Source organism: Ictidomys tridecemlineatus, chromosome 2 (assembly GCF_052094955.1).
Source record: "Ictidomys tridecemlineatus isolate mIctTri1 chromosome 2, mIctTri1.hap1, whole genome shotgun sequence".
Lineage (NCBI taxonomy): Eukaryota > Metazoa > Chordata > Mammalia > Rodentia > Sciuridae > Ictidomys > Ictidomys tridecemlineatus.
Genome location: NC_135478.1, coordinates 173,904,727 through 173,929,134, shown reverse-complemented (window position 1 = coordinate 173,929,134; position 24,408 = coordinate 173,904,727). Strand labels below are relative to the sequence as shown.

The 24,408-nt window shown below is 37.2% G+C and overlaps 2 protein-coding genes across 2 annotated transcripts in view; one reads left to right on the top strand and one right to left on the bottom strand.

Moving 5' to 3' along the window:
• Positions 1-15,152, bottom strand: part of Lrrc17 (leucine rich repeat containing 17) — a 37,830-nt gene extending 22,678 nt beyond the window's left edge. Inside the window, exon 1 of the mRNA XM_005319476.5 lies at positions 14,916-15,152. The gene's annotated coding sequence lies outside the window, so the exon portion shown is untranslated. The remainder of the gene's footprint in view (positions 1-14,915) is intronic.
• Positions 1-24,408, top strand: part of Fbxl13 (F-box and leucine rich repeat protein 13) — a 208,680-nt gene that overhangs the window by 92,835 nt on the left and 91,437 nt on the right. The window contains exons 10-12 of the mRNA XM_005319523.4: positions 886-938; positions 5,510-5,610; positions 14,846-14,975. Of these exons, the coding sequence (XP_005319580.1) occupies positions 886-938; positions 5,510-5,610; positions 14,846-14,975 (284 nt within the window). The remainder of the gene's footprint in view (positions 1-885; positions 939-5,509; positions 5,611-14,845; positions 14,976-24,408) is intronic.

Here is a 24,408-nt window from a genome sequence, read left to right as displayed (position 1 = left end):
CTGGGGATCACTCTACCTCTGAGCTACACCCCCAGCCCATATGATTGGTTTTATTTTTTTATTGGTGCATTTTAATCATCCATAATAGTGGGATTAATTGAATACTCACATCTTATGTTCTCTAAGAAACCATTAACTGTGCAGTGGTCTCTGGACCTAGAGCTAATCTAATCAGGCATTTAGTCTATCTAACCTTTCACTTCTCTCTCTGCAATTCATTGTGAATTGTATGTAAACCTAAACTAAAGAAACACGGCCAATTTTGTGTTTGTTATTATGCATGTTGAATAATATTATGCATGCTGATGTCTGCAACTTCCTTTGAAATGTGTACAAGAGTAAGATGGAATGAGGAGTGGATTGAGAGATGGATGGGTGTATGTAATAAAGAAAATGCAGTAAAATAATCTGTCTAAATTATAATCTAGACAGTTACAAGTCCTCATTATGCAAATATTTCAATTATTGTGTTTGAAATTTTTCACAATGTTAAAAGAAAAAAATGAATAAAAACCCATGTACAAAAAGCAAGTATGTTTTCTTCAAGTGTTCTAAACTAAAAGCTTTTTAAGTATTTAGTGTTTTTCCCTAAGTTATATTTTTCTCTTCTTCCCTTCCTTTGGTAAGCCTCAAACAGTAATAAACATGTGTATATATTTTGTATTTGAAGCCAAAAGAAATCGTTTTTCTGGGAAAAGACACTCATATACTTAGAACACATGACTTCCAAGGTTTCTGTTTGTTTTCTAATGAATGCATCACATTGAATGTAGGATGGAAAAACTTCAAAAGTTCTATTTAAAATGTTAAATTTTTATTTAAACATTTAAAAGCTTAAACGTCTGTAATATGTTGTTTAGTAATGTGTAAATTGTTTGATTTTAGGCCACTGTAGAAACTTGCAAGAGTTGAATGTCTCTGACTGTTCAACACTCACCGTGAGTATGAGCAGCTTATTCACTGTTGTTTATATTGTGCTTGTTGAATTGGGGAGCCAATATGCAGAGTGCATGGCTGTATGTGCGTTGGGGGTTGAAAGTGGAAAAAAGCAAACTCTATTAAACTTTGGCAAGAAATTTTACTACTTCTGTACAAGGCTATTATTAATCTTGTAGATGGATGCCCAATGTTGGAACCTCTGGCAAGTGGAAACTCTTTAATGATTACATAAAAATAAACTCTGTTTCATGCATATGTGTATGAAGCAGAAAAAAAACTGGGCCCCAGGAGAGATGATACACTCATCATAGCGGTTTTCATGATTATCAACAGTCATATCAACAGTAGTGCAGAATATAGAAAAGAACATGTATGTTCCTGTCCCCAGTCTTTTCCTCTACTCCCAATTTGTCTTCCATGCTATGAGCACACAATTCTCTTCTAAAAGGCAGATCTGACCACTTCACTTACATCTTCCATCAATTGGACCCTCCTGTTATCTACACTGTTGGATAAGTCAGAGTTCTTTAACATTACAATACCTTGGAGACCCTATGTGTTCTTGCTCTGCCTCTGTTTTCAACCTATCTTGCTCCAGTCCCATGTACACATTAAGAGTCAGTGTGACCCCAAGCCTCTGTTTGAGCTTCCCTTGCTAAATGCTCCAAGTTGCTCTTTGCAGTTTCTCATTTGCTAATCCTGTGTTCTTTGCTTGGAATGCCCTTTGCCTTTGTCTTCAAGTGGCACTTTTCTCTTTGACAGGGTTTAAAGTTAATGTTACACATCACCTCCTCTACCAAGATATTACTGGCTCCCAGGGCAGGGTTCACTGCTGATCCTCTGGGTTCCTGAAGTCAGTAGTTCTAACCTAGTGTTTCTGCCTACTCCAAGGGGTAGGGGAAGTGCCTTATTCTTAGTGATAGTCATAAGCACACAGTGCTAACTTTGATTTCTAGTAAATATTCAGTGATGTTTAATAAATGCTACTATATGAGTGGCCTAGTAGGTAATGATCAACATTGGCCACAACTTGAGATTCCATCTCTGGTCTACATCTATGTATAAATCTTAAGTAACATTATAAGAGTAGGATCAACCTAAAGAGAAGGTATGAGAAGAGGACTTAGAATTGAGCCATGGGGAACCCTGACTTTTAGTGCAGGCAGAATATAATAAGAAGGAATAATAAGAGAAGAAGGTTGAAAATGGAGGTGTATCATAAAGTGAACAAGAGTGAGGAATATCAGAAAAAAGAGGCCAAAGTGAGCAGATAAGGAAAGGACTCAGTGTCATCTCCTGGATTTGAGAGTTAGAAAGTGACTGGTGATTTTTACTGTAGCAGCTTCAGTGGAATATTGGAACAGAAATATAATTATAGCAAAGTGGACAGGAGGTGAGAAAGTAAGGCATTTACAATAAACTGTTCTTTCTAGAAAAGTGATTAAGGTGGTAATAGAAGGAAAATAGGGGCAGGAGAATGGATACAGGTTTATAGAAGCTGGTAGAAATTCTCCTGAAGCAACCAATGGAGCAAGTCTTTGAGGAGACAGGAGGGCAGAGAATGAAGAGCCTGAGTCTCCTCATTGTGCACAACTCAGGATGAGAGCCAAGTCCCTTGGCACAGGTGAAAAGACTTCACGAAGTGGCCTTTTCCTGCTACCCCAGCCTCCTCTTTAAAGATCTTCCTTTCAGATTTCTACTCAAATTTCAATCCTGAATCATCTGAAGTTCCCTGAACATGTCATGCTATTTCATTTAGTCCTTAAATTCATTTTGTATCTGCCTGAAAGAGTACTCTACCACCCCCATCCTAACCCGGCTAATACTTGCTCATCTTTTAAAGTACTCTCTGTTGGGTCTTTCCTTTTACTTAAAAAAAAACAAAACAAACAAACATGGAGGGCTGGGGATATAGCTCAGATGGTAGACTGCTTGCCTCACATGCACAAGATCTTGGGTTCAATCTCCAGCACCAAAAAACAAAACAAAACAAAACAAAAAACCATTATGGAGATATTAATAAATTTATATTGATATCAGTATTAAATTTACCCCAAATGTACAATTTAATAGTTTTTGGTATATTCAGAATTGTGGAATAGTTACCATAACCAATTTCAGGGCATTTTCCTCACCCCTGAAAGAACCCACACACATTAACAGTCACTCCTAATTTTCTCCCAACCTCCCACCCCATGCAATGCCATTCAGTTTTTGACAGGATAAATTTGTCTCTCTCCTGAGTTGCATTTTTGGTCTCAGTACTTCAGCATTTATACTTTTTACTCTATTCAACTTAGTTTTATATATATCCTCTTTTAGAACTGAGAACTCTTTGAAATTCTCCTTCAGTGTTTTTTCCATGAAATTCGCCTCCCATTTTTATAGCAAAATATTTTTTTCAAAGGAAGGAAGTCATTATTTGAATAAATAAAATGTGTACATAAAAATATTAAAACCCCCAGAACTCTTGCACTTCTCACCATGATACACAAATCAAGCATTTATATTAGTTGTTTAGTTTCTGTCTATCAGACCACAGAGAATCTCTCTAGATGAAGTTAACTAAGTATCTTTCTCAGTGGCTTATAATTTAATGTAAAGATACTGCTTCTTCATGTTCAAAAGTGCCCCCAAGAAATGGAGGGATAGACATGTGATAGACAGATAATGTCAGAGAAAAAAAAATTCTATTTTTTCCATACTTTTCCTCCACCAGCAAAATGAACGTAGGCACCTTTGTTGGGAGATTTTAAATCTTTGCAGACATTCTCCAGATGTCTGCCTGTGGTTATAATGAGATTGTTTGTACAATGAATTTGTTTTCTCTAAGGGTATACATTACACCTACTATGTTAAAGACATCCAGCTAAGTTTTAGAGGGATTTTTTAAAAAATCAATTTTTAATTCTTGCCCTCTGGGAGCTTCAGTTCTGCACATGACTAAAAAAGATCATATTCTTTGAATTTGGCTTTCTAATAGGAAAGTTAGAACACAATGACTTCTGCATTGAATTTATTAACATCAAAGTCTTGTCCAATTTTGGAGTCTATAAAGGGTTGATAATTTTGTCCAGCTACATTTTACTATTTTTTTTTTCTTGGAGACATAGACTGGGAGACAGGCTTACATTTAAGGAGTTGGGTAACATTCATGCACAGAGCTTTGATTTCCAAGCTTGTCTTATGAAATACATTACATTCAGAAGGATTTGAGTATTGTACTTTGTGGACAAATTCATAAGCTATTCTGCAATGTATGCACTTAACAACATTTTTGCATTTATGTGTTCAAATATTTGGTGTCTGAGTTTTGAGCTCTTTTAATGGGAATGGGAGTGGTATGAACTTGCTTGGATGTCCAAGTGCCTCCAGACAGGAAAATGCAGAAAATGGATTACCTCCTCAGCTCAAAGGAAAGTCCGATTCCTCTATGGTACGTAAAGCACACACTGTCCTCCTCCTATTTCTCACATTTTCATTCTCTCAGTGGCTGTCCTTCTAAAGGTGATAAGCAAACTTTCTCACCTCTTCTTGTCCCATGTTGTTTTCATTAAAAAAAAAATTTTTTTTGATATTTTATTTTTTAGTTGTAGTTGGACATAATACCTTTATTTTATTTATTTATTTTTATGTGATGCTGAGGATAGAACCCAGGGCCTCGCATGTGCTAGGCAAGTGCTCCACTGCTGAGCCACAACCCCAGCTCTCTTGTTTGCATTTTAACCAATGTCTTTCAACAACTGCATAAACACTTTGATTTTTGATTGGTTCACTGAACATTTTGTGTATATTCAAGTATAGTGCCACACATTATGGTTGTTTACCATTCATCTAATTTTATAAATTTCAGTTTAGGGCTTGAAATCTCTGTTTTTCCTGTCTCTTTCATGTTACAGTCACACCATTCACTTACCATTTCAATCTTCTGGGGGAAGATTGCTTGAAACTTCAAGATTCTCCCCAACCTTCTCTGGCACTCAATTTCATGCCAACCTTGTGCAGAGTCTGTATTTTCCTTCAGGTAATCTCAAACTTACTATAAATTTGGTGAAACTCAGTCCAGCCATTTTAATATGTTCAGTATTACAACCACAGAAACTTTACTACACACACACACACACACACACAAAATATGTATGTAAATATGGACTAATTTTTAATGAAGCCCAGCTAAGAGTTTTTACTATTCTTATCTTTCAGAATAATTTTATTAAATTATTAAATGGGTCAGTTTTTAATCACTTTTCTGCATGTGAAAAGTCAAGAGCGTTTGACATTTGTGTTCAAATTTCTTGTCACAGAATAGAACTTGCAAGGCTTAACCTTTTAATGAAGTATCTTTGTGATGTACTGGGACTTTCTCAAGAAAAGGAAAGAAGGGAGTAATGAAGCTTCAAGCAAAACCATTAGTTTCTATTTAATTTAATTTAAACTGATACCAATGAATATGAAGACACTAAGTCTTGCATGTATTTTTCCTGGGGCAGGAAGAGAAGTGATAGATAAGGGAGAAATTGCCAAGCCTGTTAGGGTTTTCATAAGATTCTTCCCTTTGTTTTTTATGCAGGATGAAGCAATGAGACACATTTCCGAAGGCTGTCATGGGGTCCTGTATCTTAATCTATCTAACACAAGTATCACTAATAAGACGATGAGACTCCTGCCAAAGTAACGTTTGTGTTGTTTGTATTATCCTCCCCTGGGCCCAGATTGTTTTGGCATTCCCCAAAGGCAGTGCTCCCTTTACCAACACCTCATTGCAGTGGCACTGCTGTTCTGCTAAGGGACTTCTGCTTTCAAGTCCCCAAGCTGGTGACAGCAATCTTCTCACTTGGCAGATGCAGTTTGATCAGGGGTATTCTGTCCTGGCCAGTGTTTTTGTCCCTTTTTATAGCAATGTGTCCAATAGCTTGAATTTGACCTCACCTATCTCTTTTTGGTCACCCTTTCTGAACAATGAACGTTGGCCCCCAATTCCAGACTGGTATTGGGAACTCTCAATAATACAACCTAACATCCTGCCTCCCTAGACTTTGAGCACCCCTGTCCCAGGTTCCCTGTTGCTCTGGCTATCTCTTCAAACCTCCACCGTTGCCAGGGAATCTGACAGTTGATTTTTGCTGTGAACTATTGACATCCCTGGGCATGAAATGTCGCTTCTCCTCAGCCAGCATTTCTTTGGATGAGAAGAGACAGAATAACATAAGAGTTGACAGAGTATTCAAACTTACTACAAACTAATGTCACTCATTATTCTTTATTTGTATTATGGAAAGAAAAATTAGGAAGAGTATACAGTCGCTGGGAGACTTTCAAATTTGACTTTGAGAAACATTTCTTAAACTACTGTGAAAGAATAAACTATTTTAGAGCATATAACTTTTGAGATCCTTTGAAAAACAGCAATGAGACATTTGGAAAAGCTTAGAGAAAATTCTGGGTGGTAATTTTTATTTTTTTAATCTTCTGACTGTAACCATTTTCCACAAATAAGCAAACCCCTGAAAAAGTGCCACCATATTTTCCATTTATCCCGTTAATTGAATTACCATGTTTTATTTAGTCAAGTTTATGGAAACTTCCTTTTGAATTTTCTTCTAGTACTTTAAACATAGTCTTCCCTTTTCTAGGCATTTCACATACATTTACTTGTTTTTTTTTTTTACTCAAATATGTAATGAATCTAGAACTTACATTATTAACCGATGAATGAAGCAGATGTTTTGAATCAGGGGTCAACATATATGTTCATATGGCTCAAGGCCTGCTTTTGAATGGTCCATAAGCCAAGAATAGTTTTACACTTTTAAGTACTAAATAGCTAATCAGTAATCCAGCCTCATTCATTGACTATGAAGTGGTATCTGGTTCTTCCTTGTATACCTAAAACTCTTTTGCAGGCAATAAATTTTTAAAACTCATCCTTTTCTAATATTTAATCTCATATTACATTATGGCCTTGAAGTTGTTTATGTCCATTGTGTCTCTGATGAAAATCCTTTGGAGTGGTATGCAGTCATACAGTCCTTTCCATCTCCATGTTTAGTGACTTCTTGTTGATAGCTTGCAATTATTAGTTAATTGGGAGTAATCCACAGCATGGAAAATGGCAAATATTACAAATCAGTTCTTGATTTATTGTTTCGCCATTGCTTATATTTGAGAAGGGGACAGAAAACAACAATTAATAAAAGCAGATTAAATTTAACAGTGTGTCAGGTATGTAGTAACAATATTGTAAATAACAAAAAATGGAGGAAATACTTATTTCAGTACTTTAAAATTATTAACTGATTCAGCAAAGGCACTACTTATGTCATTGATGGATGAGTGAAGTATGGACAGACATCTTTGTCTAATCCTTAACGTAAATAAATGTACTGTGATCCATATGGAGCTAAGTTCATTCCTTGATTGCAACTATTGGTGGGTTGGCTCCATTTGTAAGAGTTTGGTAAAAGTCAGTGAAAGAATCAGTAGTATGTGTGAGAATCAATTAGCTATATGGAATTGACAATAAAAAGAATTGTGTTTTATTATTATTTGTAAATTGTGTGTTATTCAACCCTTATAAGTAAGATATAAAATTTTATAATAAACTTAAATATATTTATATGCATTTATTTTGGGAGAGCCAGATGTTTTGTTTACCAAATAAAATAAATTAAACAGATAATTAAATATAAACCAGAAACTGATTTATATTTTTATAATATTTAGTTTTCCTATCAGGAACATAGTTTATTATTATTTTTTCAAAATTCTTAAGTCTCTCAATACAATTTTATTTGTTTACATAGGTTTTATTTTGCGTGAAAATTATTCTTAAGAGTCTTTTAAATTGTTATTGAGAATGGTAGCCTTTCTGATTATATTTTCCAAATGGTCACTTTTGAACTTCAATATGAGATGCGGGTATTTTTTAAAACTTTTTATTTAATTGATTTCTTTCCTTTTAAAAGAAAATGATCAGGGCTATAAAATTATTTCTATATAAATATACAAAATTATATAAAAATAAAGATAAATATATAAAATTATTTATAAATAAGATTTTGGGCAAAGCCCACAAGATTTGGTAAATATTATTTTCATTTTCTAAACAAACTAGTCTATATTTGCTTTCCTCTTTGACCCAAAAATTATTTAGAAGAGAATTTTTGGTCTAAGTGGTTGACATTTCTTTGATTAAGGTTCTGTTTTTAATTATGCACTGTAGTCAAGAAATATAAACTGAATTATTTCTACTTTTTGGAATTTATTGAGATTTCTTGGTGGACTAGTTATAATCAATTTCAACAAATCATCTATGAATGTTTAAGATAGTTTCTTTTTGAGAACAAAATTCTGTATATATGCGTGCATGACATATACCTTCTTGATATGTCATGGTAGAATAGTGATATATTAGTGGCTTATTACAATCAAACTTCTAAATTTATTTTGATGTTATTTTATTTGTTAAGGTTCATAAGTATCACATTTCAATATAGATTATAGCTTTTATTCACATGAAGTGATATTTTTTTTCCTGGTTGTTTCTTTGTCATGAATTCTTTTAAATCTACTATTAAATAGTCACCTTTGTTTCCTTTCACTTGTCCTTTTTGTGGAAAAACTGTATATATATTCCCATATTTTTAACTTTTGTATTATTGGGTTATAGATTTGTTTCTTATATGCAGCACATAGTTAACATTGCATTTAAAAAATTTTTCCTCTTTGCCTTTTAAAGAAGACAGTTTAAAAGATTAATATTCTTGTAAAAATTGAGTGTGAGGTCTTTCTTTTACTATCTTTTTTTTTATTTTTCTATTACTGCACTGTACTCAGTGTTTCTATATCTACTTTTAAAACAAAGGTGTTTAAAAGGTATTGTACATTCTGTTAATCATGACTTTTGCTAATCACTTAACTTTTAATATTGACTTTTAGTGTTTTACATTTAATATTATAATCATAATTACAATTACTATGTAATCCCAACTAGTTAGGCCATTTATTGGAACTGTTCTTCTCCCATAGATTCCTTATTCTTTAGTTCATATTTTTTATTCATCCTATGATGACCAGAGATATAATTTTAAAAACTCTTTTCTTAGGAAAGATGCATGATTGTTAGAATTTCAGCCATTGATCTCTGAAAAATGACTATTATCTTAGAAGATGAACAACAACTTCTCCTGGTATATGATTATTCAATCATATTCCTTATTTTATCTTTAAAGCTCTTGGGTGTTGCTCTATAAACTTTGATGTTTCAGATGAAAGAGAAGTCTAAAAGCCAGCATGATTTTTTTTTTTTTTTGTTAGAGAAGGCAAGCAGAGGACCAGAATTAAGGGCCCTCCTTTGTAACTTATTTTTTTTTTTACCAAGATGTTTCCAAGAGTTTCTTTTTCTGTGAGAAATTAAAGACGTTTTCCAAGCTTAATTGTGTTCTTTTAATTAATTTTTCCTGGAACATGGTAAACTTTTTGAACATTAAAACTTGAACTTTTTTTCTCAGCCCAAGAAGACATTTCTCTTTTTAATGCTTCTATTCATTTGTTCAAGGTTCATCTTAAGAATCCCCTTTTATTTTTATATTTATTCCTGTTCTTCGAAGCTGCCATATTTTTTCTCACAATTTTTGTCTATATATGTAGTTCATTGCATACTACTTTTTCTATATCAGTAATTCTTAAAGTGCATTCCAAAGACAGCAGTGTTCAGGCAAATATTTAAAACCTGGCTGGGGTGGTGGGTGAAAGGTTGTACTGATTTCTGTGGCATAAATAGTCCCACTGTGGCCAATTTTAAGCCATAACAAGATGTCATTTAATGTGAACTTAGGAGATGTTAAAGTTCAACTGGAGCTGGCACAAGCCAGCTCCAATAACATCACTGTGGGAGGCCCCCCATGAGGATCCCCAAGACCCTTACAGAAGTTCTTTAAGGTCCTCTAATCCTTTGATATAGAATTTCATTCAGGACTTTTCTTTAGACATTCCATACTAAAGTATATAAATATAATTACGTATATGTATATATGAATTTCTGTTTCTCTACCTGAATATATATGTTAATATGTATAGGAATTATTTCTACTTTTTTATATTTTATTCAGATTTCTACATAAAATAGTTTAGTAACAGTACATACATAATAGTATAGAGAGAGAGAAGGAGGAAGAGAGAGAGAGATACAGACAAAAAGAATATTAAAAAATCCACATATAAAAACTGAATTTAGAAAGTAGATGATTTGAGAGTGGTTTATATCACATTACAAATTAAGTTCTTTTCAACTTAAAAATATTTCTCCAATCATACATTTAGATAACTTTTTTCTCTTAGGGAAATTTAATATAATATTCTAGCTATGCATAACTCCTTAGGGATGTTTGTTTTACAAATAAAACTATACTTTATTGGGCAATAGATAGAAAATAAGAATTTTATTTAACTTCTAGTTCTTGCCATTAAAAGAATGTTATGCAGAATAAATGCTTCTTAATACTGATTTTTTTTTGGTCATATGGAAAAGATATACACTGACTTATCTCTGACAAAAATATATTTTGTAATGATTTTCTATTTTTTGCTGTTTTCCATTGTTTCAAATGTGCTTGGATACTCAAAAGTGTTCTTTAAACTATAAATAACCAGAGAAATGGTGGTTGTTGCTGCTGTCATTCTCTTTTCATGCCTTTAGTACTTCTTTCCAAAGAAATCATTTGCCAGAGGAAAAATATAATTTGTTTGGCCTTTTTTTTCCTCACTTCTTTGGAGACTTGCTTAATTTTCTAAAGTTGAAACTGAGGGCTGCCTACAGTCCATGCCCATTTCAGGAAATTTTCCCCCTGTATTATTTCCTGAATTCAACCCTTTGCAGTCATTCCTGTTGTCACAACCTAGGTGGCACTCTCAGCTCCTTATTTGGCACAGCATCCTGCTGGTCCCACCTCCTGTTTTTCTTCCCTGCAATCTGCCCTACTTTGTGCCCCAAGAAGGATCATACTAGAACACTCTTCTTATTGTGTCTACAACCTTCCTTAACTATCTCTTAACATTGTCCAGTCAAACGAACCTGCCTAAGTTTTCCAAGAGAAGCCCTAAACTCTGGCCCTCTGCTTGCCTTCTCTATTGCTGGAAAACCTTTCTGCTTCTCTTTGCTAATCCTTAGCCTCAAGTCATGCCATCTGCCCGAAGTGCAGTGTTTTCTCCTCTCCCTACATTCTAATAGCCACATTCATTCACTTATTCATCACATATTAACTAACTACTGTGTACATATGGTTGGTAGTATAGTCATTGTGATCTATGTTCTCTGCACTCCCCATTCACCTTTTTTTTTCTTCACTGAGTCTGCCATGCTGACCTCTAACTCCTGGGCTCAGGTAATCCTCCCACTTCACTCTTCCCAAGTAACTGGGACTATTGGCATGTACCACCATGGTTGGCTTGATCTTTGTCCCTTAATATGCTGTAGTGGAGTGATGTCTAATTATTTTTCATATAGATGAATTGATCCTTCCTTTGGCTTGAAACTTATTGTCAGGGGTTATCATTTTTACATACCATTTCTTATTGTCAGGTATTATATAGAGTACCCATGAAAGTGGGGCAGACAGAATAAGCCCTTGTCCTGTCTGAACAACCTCAAGATCACCCTGTAAGAAAGAGTCCGTATCACTCTACTTAGATTTTCTGCAAAATTCTATTTCTTCAACTTGCCTCTGTGAAACTAAAGAGCCCAACATTCCACTCTAAAGAATCCACATGCAAATTATCTCTTTTACAAACTTGGTCTTGTCTTAGTGGTTTTTAAGAGAACTTTTCATTAAAATACATAATTTTACATTCCTCAGGTATTAAAGGGTTAAAGACAAAACACTTCAATTTTTCATAGGAAACAAAGCCAAAAGAAAGGAGGAAAAAATAATCTCTGTAGTTTCTACAAGAATTGTAGTTTATTACATGTAGTAGTAGCAGAAAAAGAAATAAACCACAAAGAGAAAACCCATCCCCCAATATGAAAAACTTAAGTTATTGAATAATTAGGAAAAGATTTAAAAAGATTGGAAACACTATGCCTCAAAAAGGAGTTAGAGTTGTCAGATAGTCTCTGTGCTGGGAAAAATGTTGAACCAGACCTTACTCATGTAGGAGACATATTTCTTTGCCAAAATCCTTAATAAAAAGTATCACTATTGCATAAAATTTGCCAAGTGTGATTTCACTATTAACTGATATTTTTCCCATCTCCAGCAGCTTTAAGTATGCCACATGTAAATCCCTTGACAGCTGTATAGGGCCATTCTAGATTCCTGTACTTTGCTTGCACACCCAGGGTGGTTTTCATGAGGTTCCATTTTGAAGACAGCCATCCAAAGCCATTCAGCCTAGGAACTTATTTAGGAACTTATCTTTTTTCTAAACTGGAGATTTTCAACCTGGGGTCAGTGAACCCCCCTGCTCCCCCCCCCCCAGAGGATCAGGGATGAAATTTACAGGGTCCATGTATTTTGAAGGGGGGTGGGGAATTCTCTCTTATTTTCATTAATCTCAAACTGAAATGTAGATTAAAAAAATCAGAGTAGTATTAGCAGCTCTTGGGACTTTTTTCCCCCACATAAATGTAATACAGAAGAAAGGAGAAAAAAACACACTCTTCTCATGTTATAGTTGCCACACATATTTTGAAATACCACTGACACTCATCACTACTTCACAATCATAGTAGTTATTAGAACTACCACTAGCTCTTGTTATTTAATTTATTAATAAAGAAGCACATATATTACTGTTCTACCCATTTGGTTTTAAAAATGTTTTGATAATTAGATATTTCAATATAATTGGCTGCTTTTTAATCTTATGTATTTTGTTTTATGAATTAAAAAACATTATACTAAGAAAGAATCTTAGACCTCCCTAGACTGCCAGTGGTGTCTATAACAACAACAACAACAACAACAAGCCCCTTCAATTCTCATTTTTCTTACTTGTTAACTGATGACATGGATTTAAGTAAATAGAAGAATAGGCTTGGACCAAGGTGTAGACTCAATGTGACATCCCCTAAACTGTTGAAATCATCTATAAGCACCACTCTTGTCAGATAAGTATCTATGCCATTAAATGGAAGAAACAGTACAAACTCCATAAAAACTTACTATGTGGTTTTTATTTGGGGGTAGTAGTAGCAATCATAACAATGCATATATTCTCAAAGCTTCTACAATGTCCCCACTGGTTTTAATTGTCAAAGCTACTACTATTACATTTGTGTTCTCATTTAATCGCATACTTCTAAAGGCAAAGAAAGGATGGGATTACATTCTGTGTTACTGAGGGTGAGTAAAGCTTGTGGCCCCACAGTTGGTTAGGATAAAAAAAAATTAGAGACGAAATTCTTATCACTACTTAGCAGACAGGGAAATAATCTCTGAGAGTTCAGTTGCAGAAAGTATCAGGGCTAGGACTGGAATCTAGTTTGGTCACATTCCACAATCTGGTATATTTTCCGTTGTGTGGCGCTGTCTACCTCACTACTCTTTTCTCCAAATCAGAGATCTGCAGGGTTGTTAGAAGTGACAAACCCCACCCCTATGTTCTTGACTTAGTTGAATCACAGGGTTGAAGGGAGAAGAAGAGAAAGTGGACTTTGGCCTCACTTTTAGTCCACTGGGGGGCGGGCCCTTGGGGAGAGGGGCGAGTCTGCAGAGGGTAGCACTGTCTCAGTCTGGGCTTCCCTCTCTCCCTGGTGGAATCTCCTGTATACAACCATTCCTGGAGGAAAAAGTTATGAATCAAATAATTCTCTGTAGAATGGGAATCATTATAATATATAGATGGGTTTTTCAGATTTTAGAACTCTGATTAATAAATGGTCCATACTTTTATATCTTGTTTTCCATTTGGGGGGAAGTAGATTTTATTAAATTTATTTGTAAGCTTTTAAAGGGCAGAGAGGCATTTTTCTCCCCACTTTCACATTTGCTGCTAAACTGTTGCAGATCATAAACCAAGAGCAAGTTGTTAATTCCATTACAAAAGCAGGCAGTAGTGGGAGTTCTTGCACTTCTAAAATATACAGAGTGTCCTCAAAATGTGAGCCCTTACACAGTAGTATAAGCTCATCCTAATTACTCTCCTTTTTTTTCTGGAAGCTCTCATTTTGGTCAATGGGGTAATGTCATGTTTCATTTGCTTCAGCTCTGTAAGATTGAGAGCCTCTGATACAGTTTTTATCTTTTTCATGGATTGCCCACTCATTTGCAAGCTGTTCTTCTTAACCTATGTTTCAGTTCTGTGTAGCAATATCTTTTTTTCCAATTTTTAACTGTAATAATAAAACTGTTACTTATAAAAGCATGCATACTTAAGTCTGTGTCTATATTTTTCAAACCAATAACTTATCAGATCCATTTAAAGAGACTTTTATGTTCTGTTTTGCCTTCTTTCCCAAATCCTCACTCTCACAGAACAGTTCAAAGTTTGTCTTTGTAGACATTTTTCTTATTATTTTGTTGCTCCAAAGCTAAAAACCTAAAAACAACAATAAAGCAAACCCTCACTTTTGGTTTCAAAAACAAACTAACTTCCAAACAATATGAATGCAACCCCCCTCCCCCACATTGCCCAAAAAAGCTTTATCCCAGTTAACTTTCTTAAAAATCTAGCCAAATATTTTTTTATTCTGTTCATTTGAAAGGTAATTATGCATTATTTCCTATAAAGGTCTCCTTTAATTAACAAGAAGAGAGTGAGCTATAGTTAAACTGTTGAACCATCTGCAAGGAGAAAAAATTAATCTACAGTTTTAGTTCTCTTTGTCATAGTGGCTTAAGAAAGATGTGAGAGAGCAGCTGAAGTATAATTCTTTTCCTTCCTCTCTTTTCTCGCTCTGTCTTTTCAGGCACTTCCACAACTTACAGAATCTTAGTTTGGCTTATTGCCGAAAGTTCACGGACAAAGGTTTACAGTACCTGAATTTAGGGAATGGATGCCACAAGCTCATCTATCTGGACCTTTCCGGCTGCACCCAGGTTTGTCTTCTAGTATTCTCTTTCCAGCAGCAGGCGACGTTCTCCGGAGCACAGGCTGCATCCAGCTCTCATGTTATACTAATGCTGTGCACGGTCCGCAGCACACTCTTCAGAGGTTTTAAATTACATGGCCACAGCTGCTTAAATTTTCCCCAGGATCGCTACTATAGGCTCTTGGCTTCCTTCCACTAGAGTGTCACATCGACAAACAGGCAAAGCTCATTGGATGATGAAACAGACCACTTCTGTGGAGATACTCTGAACACAATTCTAAGACCAGAGTCCAAATCTTGAAAACTTAAAGTTGCTACTCAGATACAAACAAAGGGAAACTTTTGGTTGAGAATTTGCACAGAATTCCTGAAAAGCTAATAAACTCCAACAGTTTTTTATTTGTTTGTTTGTTTGGTGGGGGGTGGGTGGGTAAAATCCCACAGGGGATGCATGTGAGGAAGGAAATGTAACAATTGCAATTCTAAAAGTTGCATTACATTCTTGGGTTGTAAGTGGAAAAATATTTTAAGTTTGAGGAAACAGGGTTAGGAATGTTGGGCAGAAAGTAGGGTAAAGTTGTGGAGAACCGACCACGTGCTTTGGAAATAGTTCATGCATCATTGTTAGTTTCTTCTGCCCTAATTTTGATAGATCTAAGCCATAATTTTTTAACTTATTTTCTTCCACCTCCCTGTGTGTTTTCTTGGTATTTGTATCATAGTCTGTTTCTTATTCCATTTGAACAACATAATAGCACAGGTAAGAACTAGCTGAAATATTGATGTCTACTATTATTGAGTTGTTACTATATGTCAGGCACTGGGTTGAGTGCTATACAGATAAGATTTCCTCTTCGTAGAATGTGGTGAAGTTTATATTTATTATTTCTACTTATAAATGGAGTGGTTGACTAAACTAAGGTTGCACAGCTGGTGAAAGCTCATGACACTGGTACAATTACAAACAACTTTGGTGGATACCAAGCAGGCAGACCATGGTTTCTTGATATATTGGATATAGGGGAAAGGAGGGGATGATATTAAACTAGTATTAAGAATGTCTAGAAATTAATTTTCTCTAAAACTTGTCCACTGATGTGTAGCTTGCTAAGTGTCAACATAGACCACACTTGACTACCAGCTTGGCTGAACTTGAGACAGTCTTGTTCCTGACCTCCTTTTTCTTAGAGCATTCCCTTTAGAAAACTTGAAATTGTAAGAACTTGAAAGAATGACATTCTTTCTCTGCCTGATTTGAGATGTAAATCTTTTTTTTACAAGCAAGAAGCATCTTGCTTTTAAAAAAGCAGGGACTTGGGAGCACTCCCTTTGATAGGTAATCATCAAAGAAGATAGTACCCTATCTTCCAGTTTCTGTGGGAGGATAGAAGCCTAACTTTGCTGGGCACCAGTTAGCAAACACAGATGGCCTATTCATAGAGGAAAATATTTGCAAATTCAGAGATAAGGTAATGTGCTTGACAAATTCCATTAAGCAACCTCCCTTCAACCATAATTCCTCTAGTGCTTTTATACTAGCTTACTCCAATGCTGAAGACCCTTCCTACAGTATAAGTTGCTTCCTTATTTATCTCCATTCCCACAAGGTTACTGAAGCAGCAGCAGCAGCAGCAGCAGCAACAACAACAACAACACACACACACACACACACACACCCTAGGCATAAATAGTTTTAGACACATAAAATTCTCAAAGGTTTCATGTCTGTTATCCATTACCCAAAAGTGCATGCAAAACATACATCAAAACGTACATAGTTTACCTTTACATTTTGAGCCAATATTTATAGTTTTGGAGTTTCTCTCTCTCTCTCTCTCTCTCTCTCTCTCTCTCTCTCTCTTTTACACACACACACACACACACACACACACACACACACACACACACGCGCACACACACACAACTTTTTAAAAGGAAAAACTAGCTGAATTGGGCCTGCACCCCATGTGACAGCAACAGGCTGGAGCTGAGTCAGCCTCATCCTCGTGAGGTGGACCATGATTTCTTCAGAGTGCACCCCTCTCATCTGCTCAGCAAAATCTATGCATGCATTTATATATATACTGTAACTGCTTAATTCATTGCCTGCCTGAATTCGTCAGTATTTAAGTTTGGTCTAAATGTGTAAAGAGAAGAATTCTTTCCCTAGTTGTGCCTTAATTTTGTATCATTGCACAAAACAATGTTAATTTCTTTCATTTACCAAGTTTCCATTTTCGTTTGTTTAATTCAGTAGAAATTTCACTCATGGTGTCAAGCACTGTTTTAGGCACTGGGAATTAAGCCATATGAGTCCAATTAGACCCACTGGAAATCAGAAATGAGCTTGTTATGAACCACACAGATCATAGTAACAGCCATTGCTATTGCTTCACAAAGGACCTGCGAAGCTTGTAGGTTACTGCTGCTGAGGAACTTCTCAAGCCCTGAGAGGAGGCTCCAGCACCCACCTCCCCAATTCTGAGCTCAAAGAAGGATTTTGATGATTTGCAGATTTTTAAGGCTTTCCCCTCTAAGTTAGAGGTTCTATCTTGGAAACTAAAATCTACTTTCTAAGTTTGGAGTTTTGGACTTGCAAGTCATGTGTTAATATAGCTAGCCAAGGAGAAAGGACCTAATAAGAAAATGACTTGAGAAGAGAAGCTTTGGCTGGTGTTTGTTGAGTGCCTGCTGTATGCTGGGCACAGTGATGGGTAAAACATCATTCCTGTCCTTTAGGAGTTTAGGATCAACATAAAATATGCCAAGGATGAAACTTTAATATAGTCATTGCTGCCCTGAAAAAGGAAAAAATTATTTATATAATATTGTGAAAGAATTGTAACCAGACTTGTTGGAATAAATAATAGATGATGGAGAGCTGCAAGGAAAAGTGAAAATCAATGACATATGTTTTAGAAATATTCTTCACTCTTTGGGAACTATGAACACTCCAGGTACATGAAGCAATGTCACTGATTCCTAACGAATACCAGCACTTGTGCATTCACCTGCCTACTGTCGTCCTTTGTGGGGTTGAGATGGGCTTCTCTTCACTTTCTTTTGCTTCAAAAACTCTCCCCTGTACTTGACCTCAAAGCAGGGGAAGGCCCCTTTGTCATTAATCCTGGCAAACTTCTAGTCTTATACTTGTCACCTTGAATTGTCTTTTCTTTCAGAGCTGGAGTGCTCTGAAAGAAATTTTCTTTATAGTGTTTTTTTTCAGAAGAAGGAGGAAAATGAGATTTATTCTATTAAAAAAACTGATTTTAAAAAATAAACTAGTTGAACAAATTTAATTCATTTCCTTTTATATTTACCATTCCTCAGTATTTTAGTTATAAAATACTAGCTTAAGCCAAAAAAAGTTTTAATAACATATTTAAACACAACTTGGAAAGCACTTTTAGAGACACAAATGATTTTATCATATAAAGAATGTACCCTGCCCCTGTGCTCCTTAGTTATCTATGGCCTGGGAGACATTTGACAACAGTGAGTTCATTGATTTTAATCTCTACTTGAAGGAATGGTATGTGGTCTGACTCACGGTAGACATTTGTCAGATGTTTCTTGGATACTTGACTTCATGTTTAGTTCAATAAGTGAAACTAATCATCATTGTTTGAGATGATAATTTTCCTTCTCACATCATACTTTGCTTCAGGATGCCACTCCTCCCCCATCCCATATGGTTCTGGGGGGCTGTCATTTATAGCACACTCAGAGCAGCACAGCAGGGTAATCTAGAGCACAGGTTCTGGGTACCTGCATGTTAATCCTAAAATTGCCATTCATTAATTATGGAAATGATGCAGTATATCCCACTGTGTACCTAAGTTTCCTTATCTATGAATGGAAAAATACTAATACCTACTTCATAAATGTGTTATGGTAATGGAATGATTTGATACAGTGAAGATGCTTAGAACAGTGACTGGTACATACTAAGTACTTAGACACCTTAGCTACTATTATTAGATTTCTGGTATAATTATTTTTTTCATGGCTACTGGTCATTTGGTCCAGGCCTCACTGATCATAAATTGTATCCCCAATGGCTGGAATTTGTCCAGGGAGGTTATGTGACCCTAGCAGAGCCATTTAGAATTTTCCAGGTACTTAAAATTGGGGGAATAGATTCTGTGCTGCCTGAGGTTACAGAGCCTGGAGCCTGTAAGTTGAAGCTGCTTTGTGGTTCTCTTCCTCAGCAACACGGGAGACCAATTTTGTCTGTAGTGGAAGAGAATGAAGCCATCACCAAAAAGCCAATTTTTGAGGGGGAGATGATGTGTTTGAGGAAAGGTAACAGGTAGTTTAACTGACCTTTTGTTGGAGGCTCCTTTTTTAAAAAAATTTTTTTTCTTAGTTGTAGTCGGACACAATACCTTTATTTATTTATTTTTATGTGGTGCTGAGGATTATAACCCGGCACCTTGCACAACCCCAGCCCCTGGGGGCTCCTTTTTTTCCTCTTCTACTTAGTCTAGCTTATGTTGGGTTCCTATTACTGCAACTAGAAGAAATGGGTACAACTCTGGCAAGGGTCTCATTCTTATTTGGCTCTCAGTTGGTGTTAAAAAGAATATTTCTGGGGTTCAGGTTGTGGCTCAGTGGTAGAACGCCTGCCTAACATATATGAGGCACTGGGTTCCATCCTTAGTACCACATAAAATAAATAAATAAATAAATAAAGTTTAAGAAACCAGTATAGATTTTTTTTTAAAAAAAGAATATTTCCTGTTGGGCTTTATGGATCACCTTGAGGATTAAAACTAAAGTTTAAAAGAGAAAGTCGTGAAGGTTTCTCATGGCTTTGCCCATACTCATATTCTATGACCTAAACAAATTTGTTGTTTTGAACATGTTTGTGACTGGCCACAAAGCAGTCCTTATCACTTCAGAGACTGATTAAATCTGTTTCCTGTTTTTCTGGTGGTTGGGATCTAATAAGCAAAGAAACTTCTCTAATGAATTTTTTAAGTGAGTTTTGCCATACTAAGTTTTCCCAAAATATAACATATAGACAGAAAAATGCACAAAGTACTATGAGCATTCATGTACATGTGTTTTGGTGAACACAGCACATATTTTTGTTGTGGGTACCCAGAGACTTCAAATGACTGAATGGTCAGGTGTGTGTATGTTCAGCTTTGGTTGATATTGTTAGTTTTCCAAAGTGGTTGTACCAATCCTAGTGACATTTTAATGTTTTAGAAAATAATAGAGATGTGATTTCTGCAGGAAGGTTGATGCTGCAGCTCCTCATGCTTATTCCCCATATCTATCCACATCATTTATTTTCACAGCAACACTATTATTAAAGTGTTTTACAAGAGGGGTAGGAGAACAATTTTCAAACCCAGCCAGAGTGGGTTTCTGTGCTGAGCACTCTTTCTTTCTCAGAATCTAGCAGTAAGGATTTATATCATCTTACATTCTCTTTCACAATAAGTTGTTTCATTACATTTCCCTTTTCAAATATTCTTATAAGACTGCCAAAACCCAATAAGGAACTCCTATTGGTGACTATTTTCAATAAAAGAAATTAAAAAGATAAGTTTAAGTCTTTTATGTTTCACTGAGCATAGTGACACGAGCCTATAATCCCAGTGACTCAAGAGGCTGAGGTAGGAAGATTGTAAGTTTGAAGCCAGCCTAAATAACTTAGTGAGACCCTAAACAACTCAATGATACTGTGTCTAAAATAAAAAATAAAAAGGACTGGGAATGTACTCAGTGGTAAAGTGCCCCTGGGTTAAATCCCTAATACTATAAATAGTAAATAAAATAAAAATTTTGTAATTCTTCTGCAGTGTTGTACAGTGGAGAAAAAAATATTCAAGAGAAGAAGTATGACTAGGGATTTCTATTTTATTTCATATTGGATTTATTTTGTTAATTTTAGAATTTAGGTACCAAGAACACATTTACTCGTATTTCTCAGTTCAGGCAACTTTCATCATCTGCAGGATGCTGCTCTTGTTTTATTTATTTCCTTCTTTTCCCCTCCCCCCACCCAGGCCACTCCTCTGATTTGTTTTATGTATTTCCTAAAATCTCTGTGTATTCTAATATTCTTATACTGTTGTTCTCTGTGTTAGCGTTTTAAGTCTCATAAATTATGTTATGCCAAAATTCTTGTTTCTTACTTTTGACAATATTACTGAAATTACTTGATTAAGTCATCTCCTCCTCTTTCCAACCTCAAAATCATAGACAGCCCTAGGGTTCAGTACTTGGTTCACTTTCCTTTTCAGGCTACATCTGCTTCTCTGAGAATTTAATCCTATCTTGTATCTTTTTATCACTTACAAAAATAAGCATATATATATGTGTGTGTGTGTGTGTGTAAATGTATATATATACACATGAACATATAAAATCATATACACATAACACTTATATATTTGCATACATATTTATGCCCATATGCATATCTACACACATATTTGTATATAATTTATGTATATAGAAGTTAATTGTAGCTCTGCGATTTCTCCGCACGGAGGGCCGCATTGCCTGATGGGGGAACGCCCTGCAGCTAGAGTCTGAAGCGCGCGCAGGGAAGAGGCGAGGTGCTGGAGCGGGGGTGCAGCGATGTGGATTCTGGGGGCTCCCGCCAGTGGTACAATGGCCGTGCTTAGTGCTGAGTCCCGGCTTTGAGACAGAGGAGAGAAGCGGTCCAGTTCGGTTCCCCACACCGGTCGGACCACAGAGGAGGACAGCAGCCGCCATCTTGGAGAGATGATGTAATCATCCCTGTTTTCTACTGATCTCAGCGCATTCAGCTATGGAACAGGTGATTTCAGGCTGGTATTTGCCCGCGTCTCACAGACAGATCACTCAGGCTTGGGACTGGAGAAACTGTCGAGAATACTCTTGGGGGCTCGTTCCTGGCAAGGCGTGTGCTGGGCTGTGAGTGGCCGGATTCTGGTCCCCGGGGCTGCCTTGGCCCAGGGTTGGGGAACCTGCGGAGACTGTGTGTGAAGGCCAGCTCCAAGTGGAGCGTGCACTGAGCTCGGGGCGGTTGGGTTCTCACTCCCGGAACAGTTTTGGCCCGGGGCTGGGGAGCCCGCAGGGACTGCATCTTTGAGCCTGGGCCCAGCGGAGCGTGCACCGAGTTTGGAGAGCTTGGAGCGGCCAGGCTCTGGCTCCCGGAGCTGCTTTGACTTGGGGCTGGGGAACCCACGGGGGGGGGGGGGCGCTCCTTGGAGCCAGATCCCAGGGGAGCTTGTATCGGGATTGGAGAGGCTGGGTTCTGGCTCCCGAAGCTGCTTTGGCTTAGGGCTGGGGAACCTGCGGAGACTGCTTCTTGGTCAGGGTCCTGCTGGGTGCTGTGGAGGCGGGGGGGCAGAGTGGAGCTGCCGCCTGCGCCCAGAGCAGGCCAAGTGACCCGCAGCTGTGATATCACGACACCCCACCTGCAGCTGGGGCCGAAGAGAGTAGCCGCCCACGCCCAGAATAGGACCAGCCACCCGACGGCGCGGTAGCCAGGTAACTCCATTTGGAGTAGCGGCTGTGCAGAGCCGCTGTCTGAGCCTGAAAAGTAGGCAGACCTGCGACCCACTGGCAGGACAGGCCTGGTAGCCTGCCAGCGTGGGGGACACGTAGCACCGAGGCAGTCACGTCACACTGGTTGGAGTGGAGGAGGAACAGGGCCGCCGCCCGTGTCTGGAGGTGGCTCAGCGACCTATTGGAGAGGCAGTCAGGTACTCCCATTGGGAGTGGGGGCTGTGCAGAACTGCCACCCGAGCCCGCAGGGTGGGCAGACCTGTGACCCACCGGCGGAACAGGTCTAGAGGCCTGCCAGCGTAGTAGACAAGTCACACCAATTGGAGTGGGGATCGAGAAGAGCCGCCGCCCACATCCGGATCAGGACCAACGACCCGAGGGCGTGGTAGTTACGTCACCACAATTGGAGTGGGGGCAGAGCAGAGCCGCCACCCGCGCCCGCAGTGGGGGCAGACCTGCGACTGACCAGCGTGGTAGACAGACCACCCTAATTAGAGGAGGAGCACGGCCACTACTCACCCTGCAAGGGAGACTTCCAAACTATATAAGACCAATATAAATAAATAGGGGGTAAATTTAAAAAACACAACAGTTTCACCAAGCAGAAAGAAACGCGAGCAGTATGAAAAGACAAGGAAAGAAAGGACCACAAGCAATGCAGTTCAACTCAACTTTAGAAGAGGTAATAGCTGCAACAGATGGAATGTCAGATAAAGAGTTCAGGATATACATGCTTCAGATGATCTGGAGTCTCAAGGAAGACATGAGACAGCAAAATCAGACAATGAAAGATCACATTGACAAGGAACTACATAAACAAATCCAGGAAGTAAAAGATCAATTTCACAGGGAGATAGAGGTAATAAAAAACAAACAAATAGAAATCCTAGAAATGCAGGAAGCAATAAACCAACTTAAAAACTCAATTGAGATACTACCAGCAGAGTAGATCACTTAGAAGATAGAACATCAGACAATGAAGACAAAGTATTTCAACTTGAAAAGAACATAGACAGCTCAGCAAGTCTGCTAAGAAACCATGAGCAGAACATCCAAGAATTATGGGATAATATTAAAAGACCAAACTTAAGAGTCATTGGGATACAGGAAGGCACAGAGCTCCAAACCAAAGGAATAAACAATCTATTCAGTGAAATAATACGAGAAAACTTCCCAGACTTGAAGAATGAGACAGAATCCCAAATCCTAGAAGCCTACAGGATGCCGAATGTGCAAAATCATAAGAGATCCACACCTAGACACATTATAATGAAGATGTCCAACATACAGAATAAGGAGAGAATTTTAAAAGCTACAAGAGAAAGGAAGCAGATTACATTTAGGGGTAAACCAATCAGGAAAACAGCTGATCTCTCAACACAGACTCTGAAAGCTAGAAGATCCTGGAATAACATATTTCAAACACTGAAAGAAAATGGGTTCCAACCAAGAATCGTGTATCCGGCAAAATTAAGCTTCAGGATGGAAGATGAAATTAAAACCTTCCACGATAAACAAAAGTTAAAAGAATTTGCAGCTAGAAAACCATCTCTTCAAAAAATCCTTGGCAAAACATTACAGGAAAAGGAAATGGAAAATAACATTGAAAACCAACAGTGGGAGGTAGGACAGTAAAGGGGGGAAAGTAATCAAAGAGGAAAACAAATCAGGTTTAGTAACATTAATAAACAAATATGGCTGGAAGAACAAACCATATCTCAATAATAACCCTAAATGTGAATGGCTTAAACTGACCAATTAAGAGACACAGGCTAGTTGAATGGATCACAAACCAAGACCCAACAATATGCTGCCTACAGGAGACGCATCTGATAGGAAAAGATATACATAGACTGAAGGTGAAAGGTTGGGAAAAATCATACCACTCATATGGACTGGGGAAATAAGCAGGAGTGTCCATACTC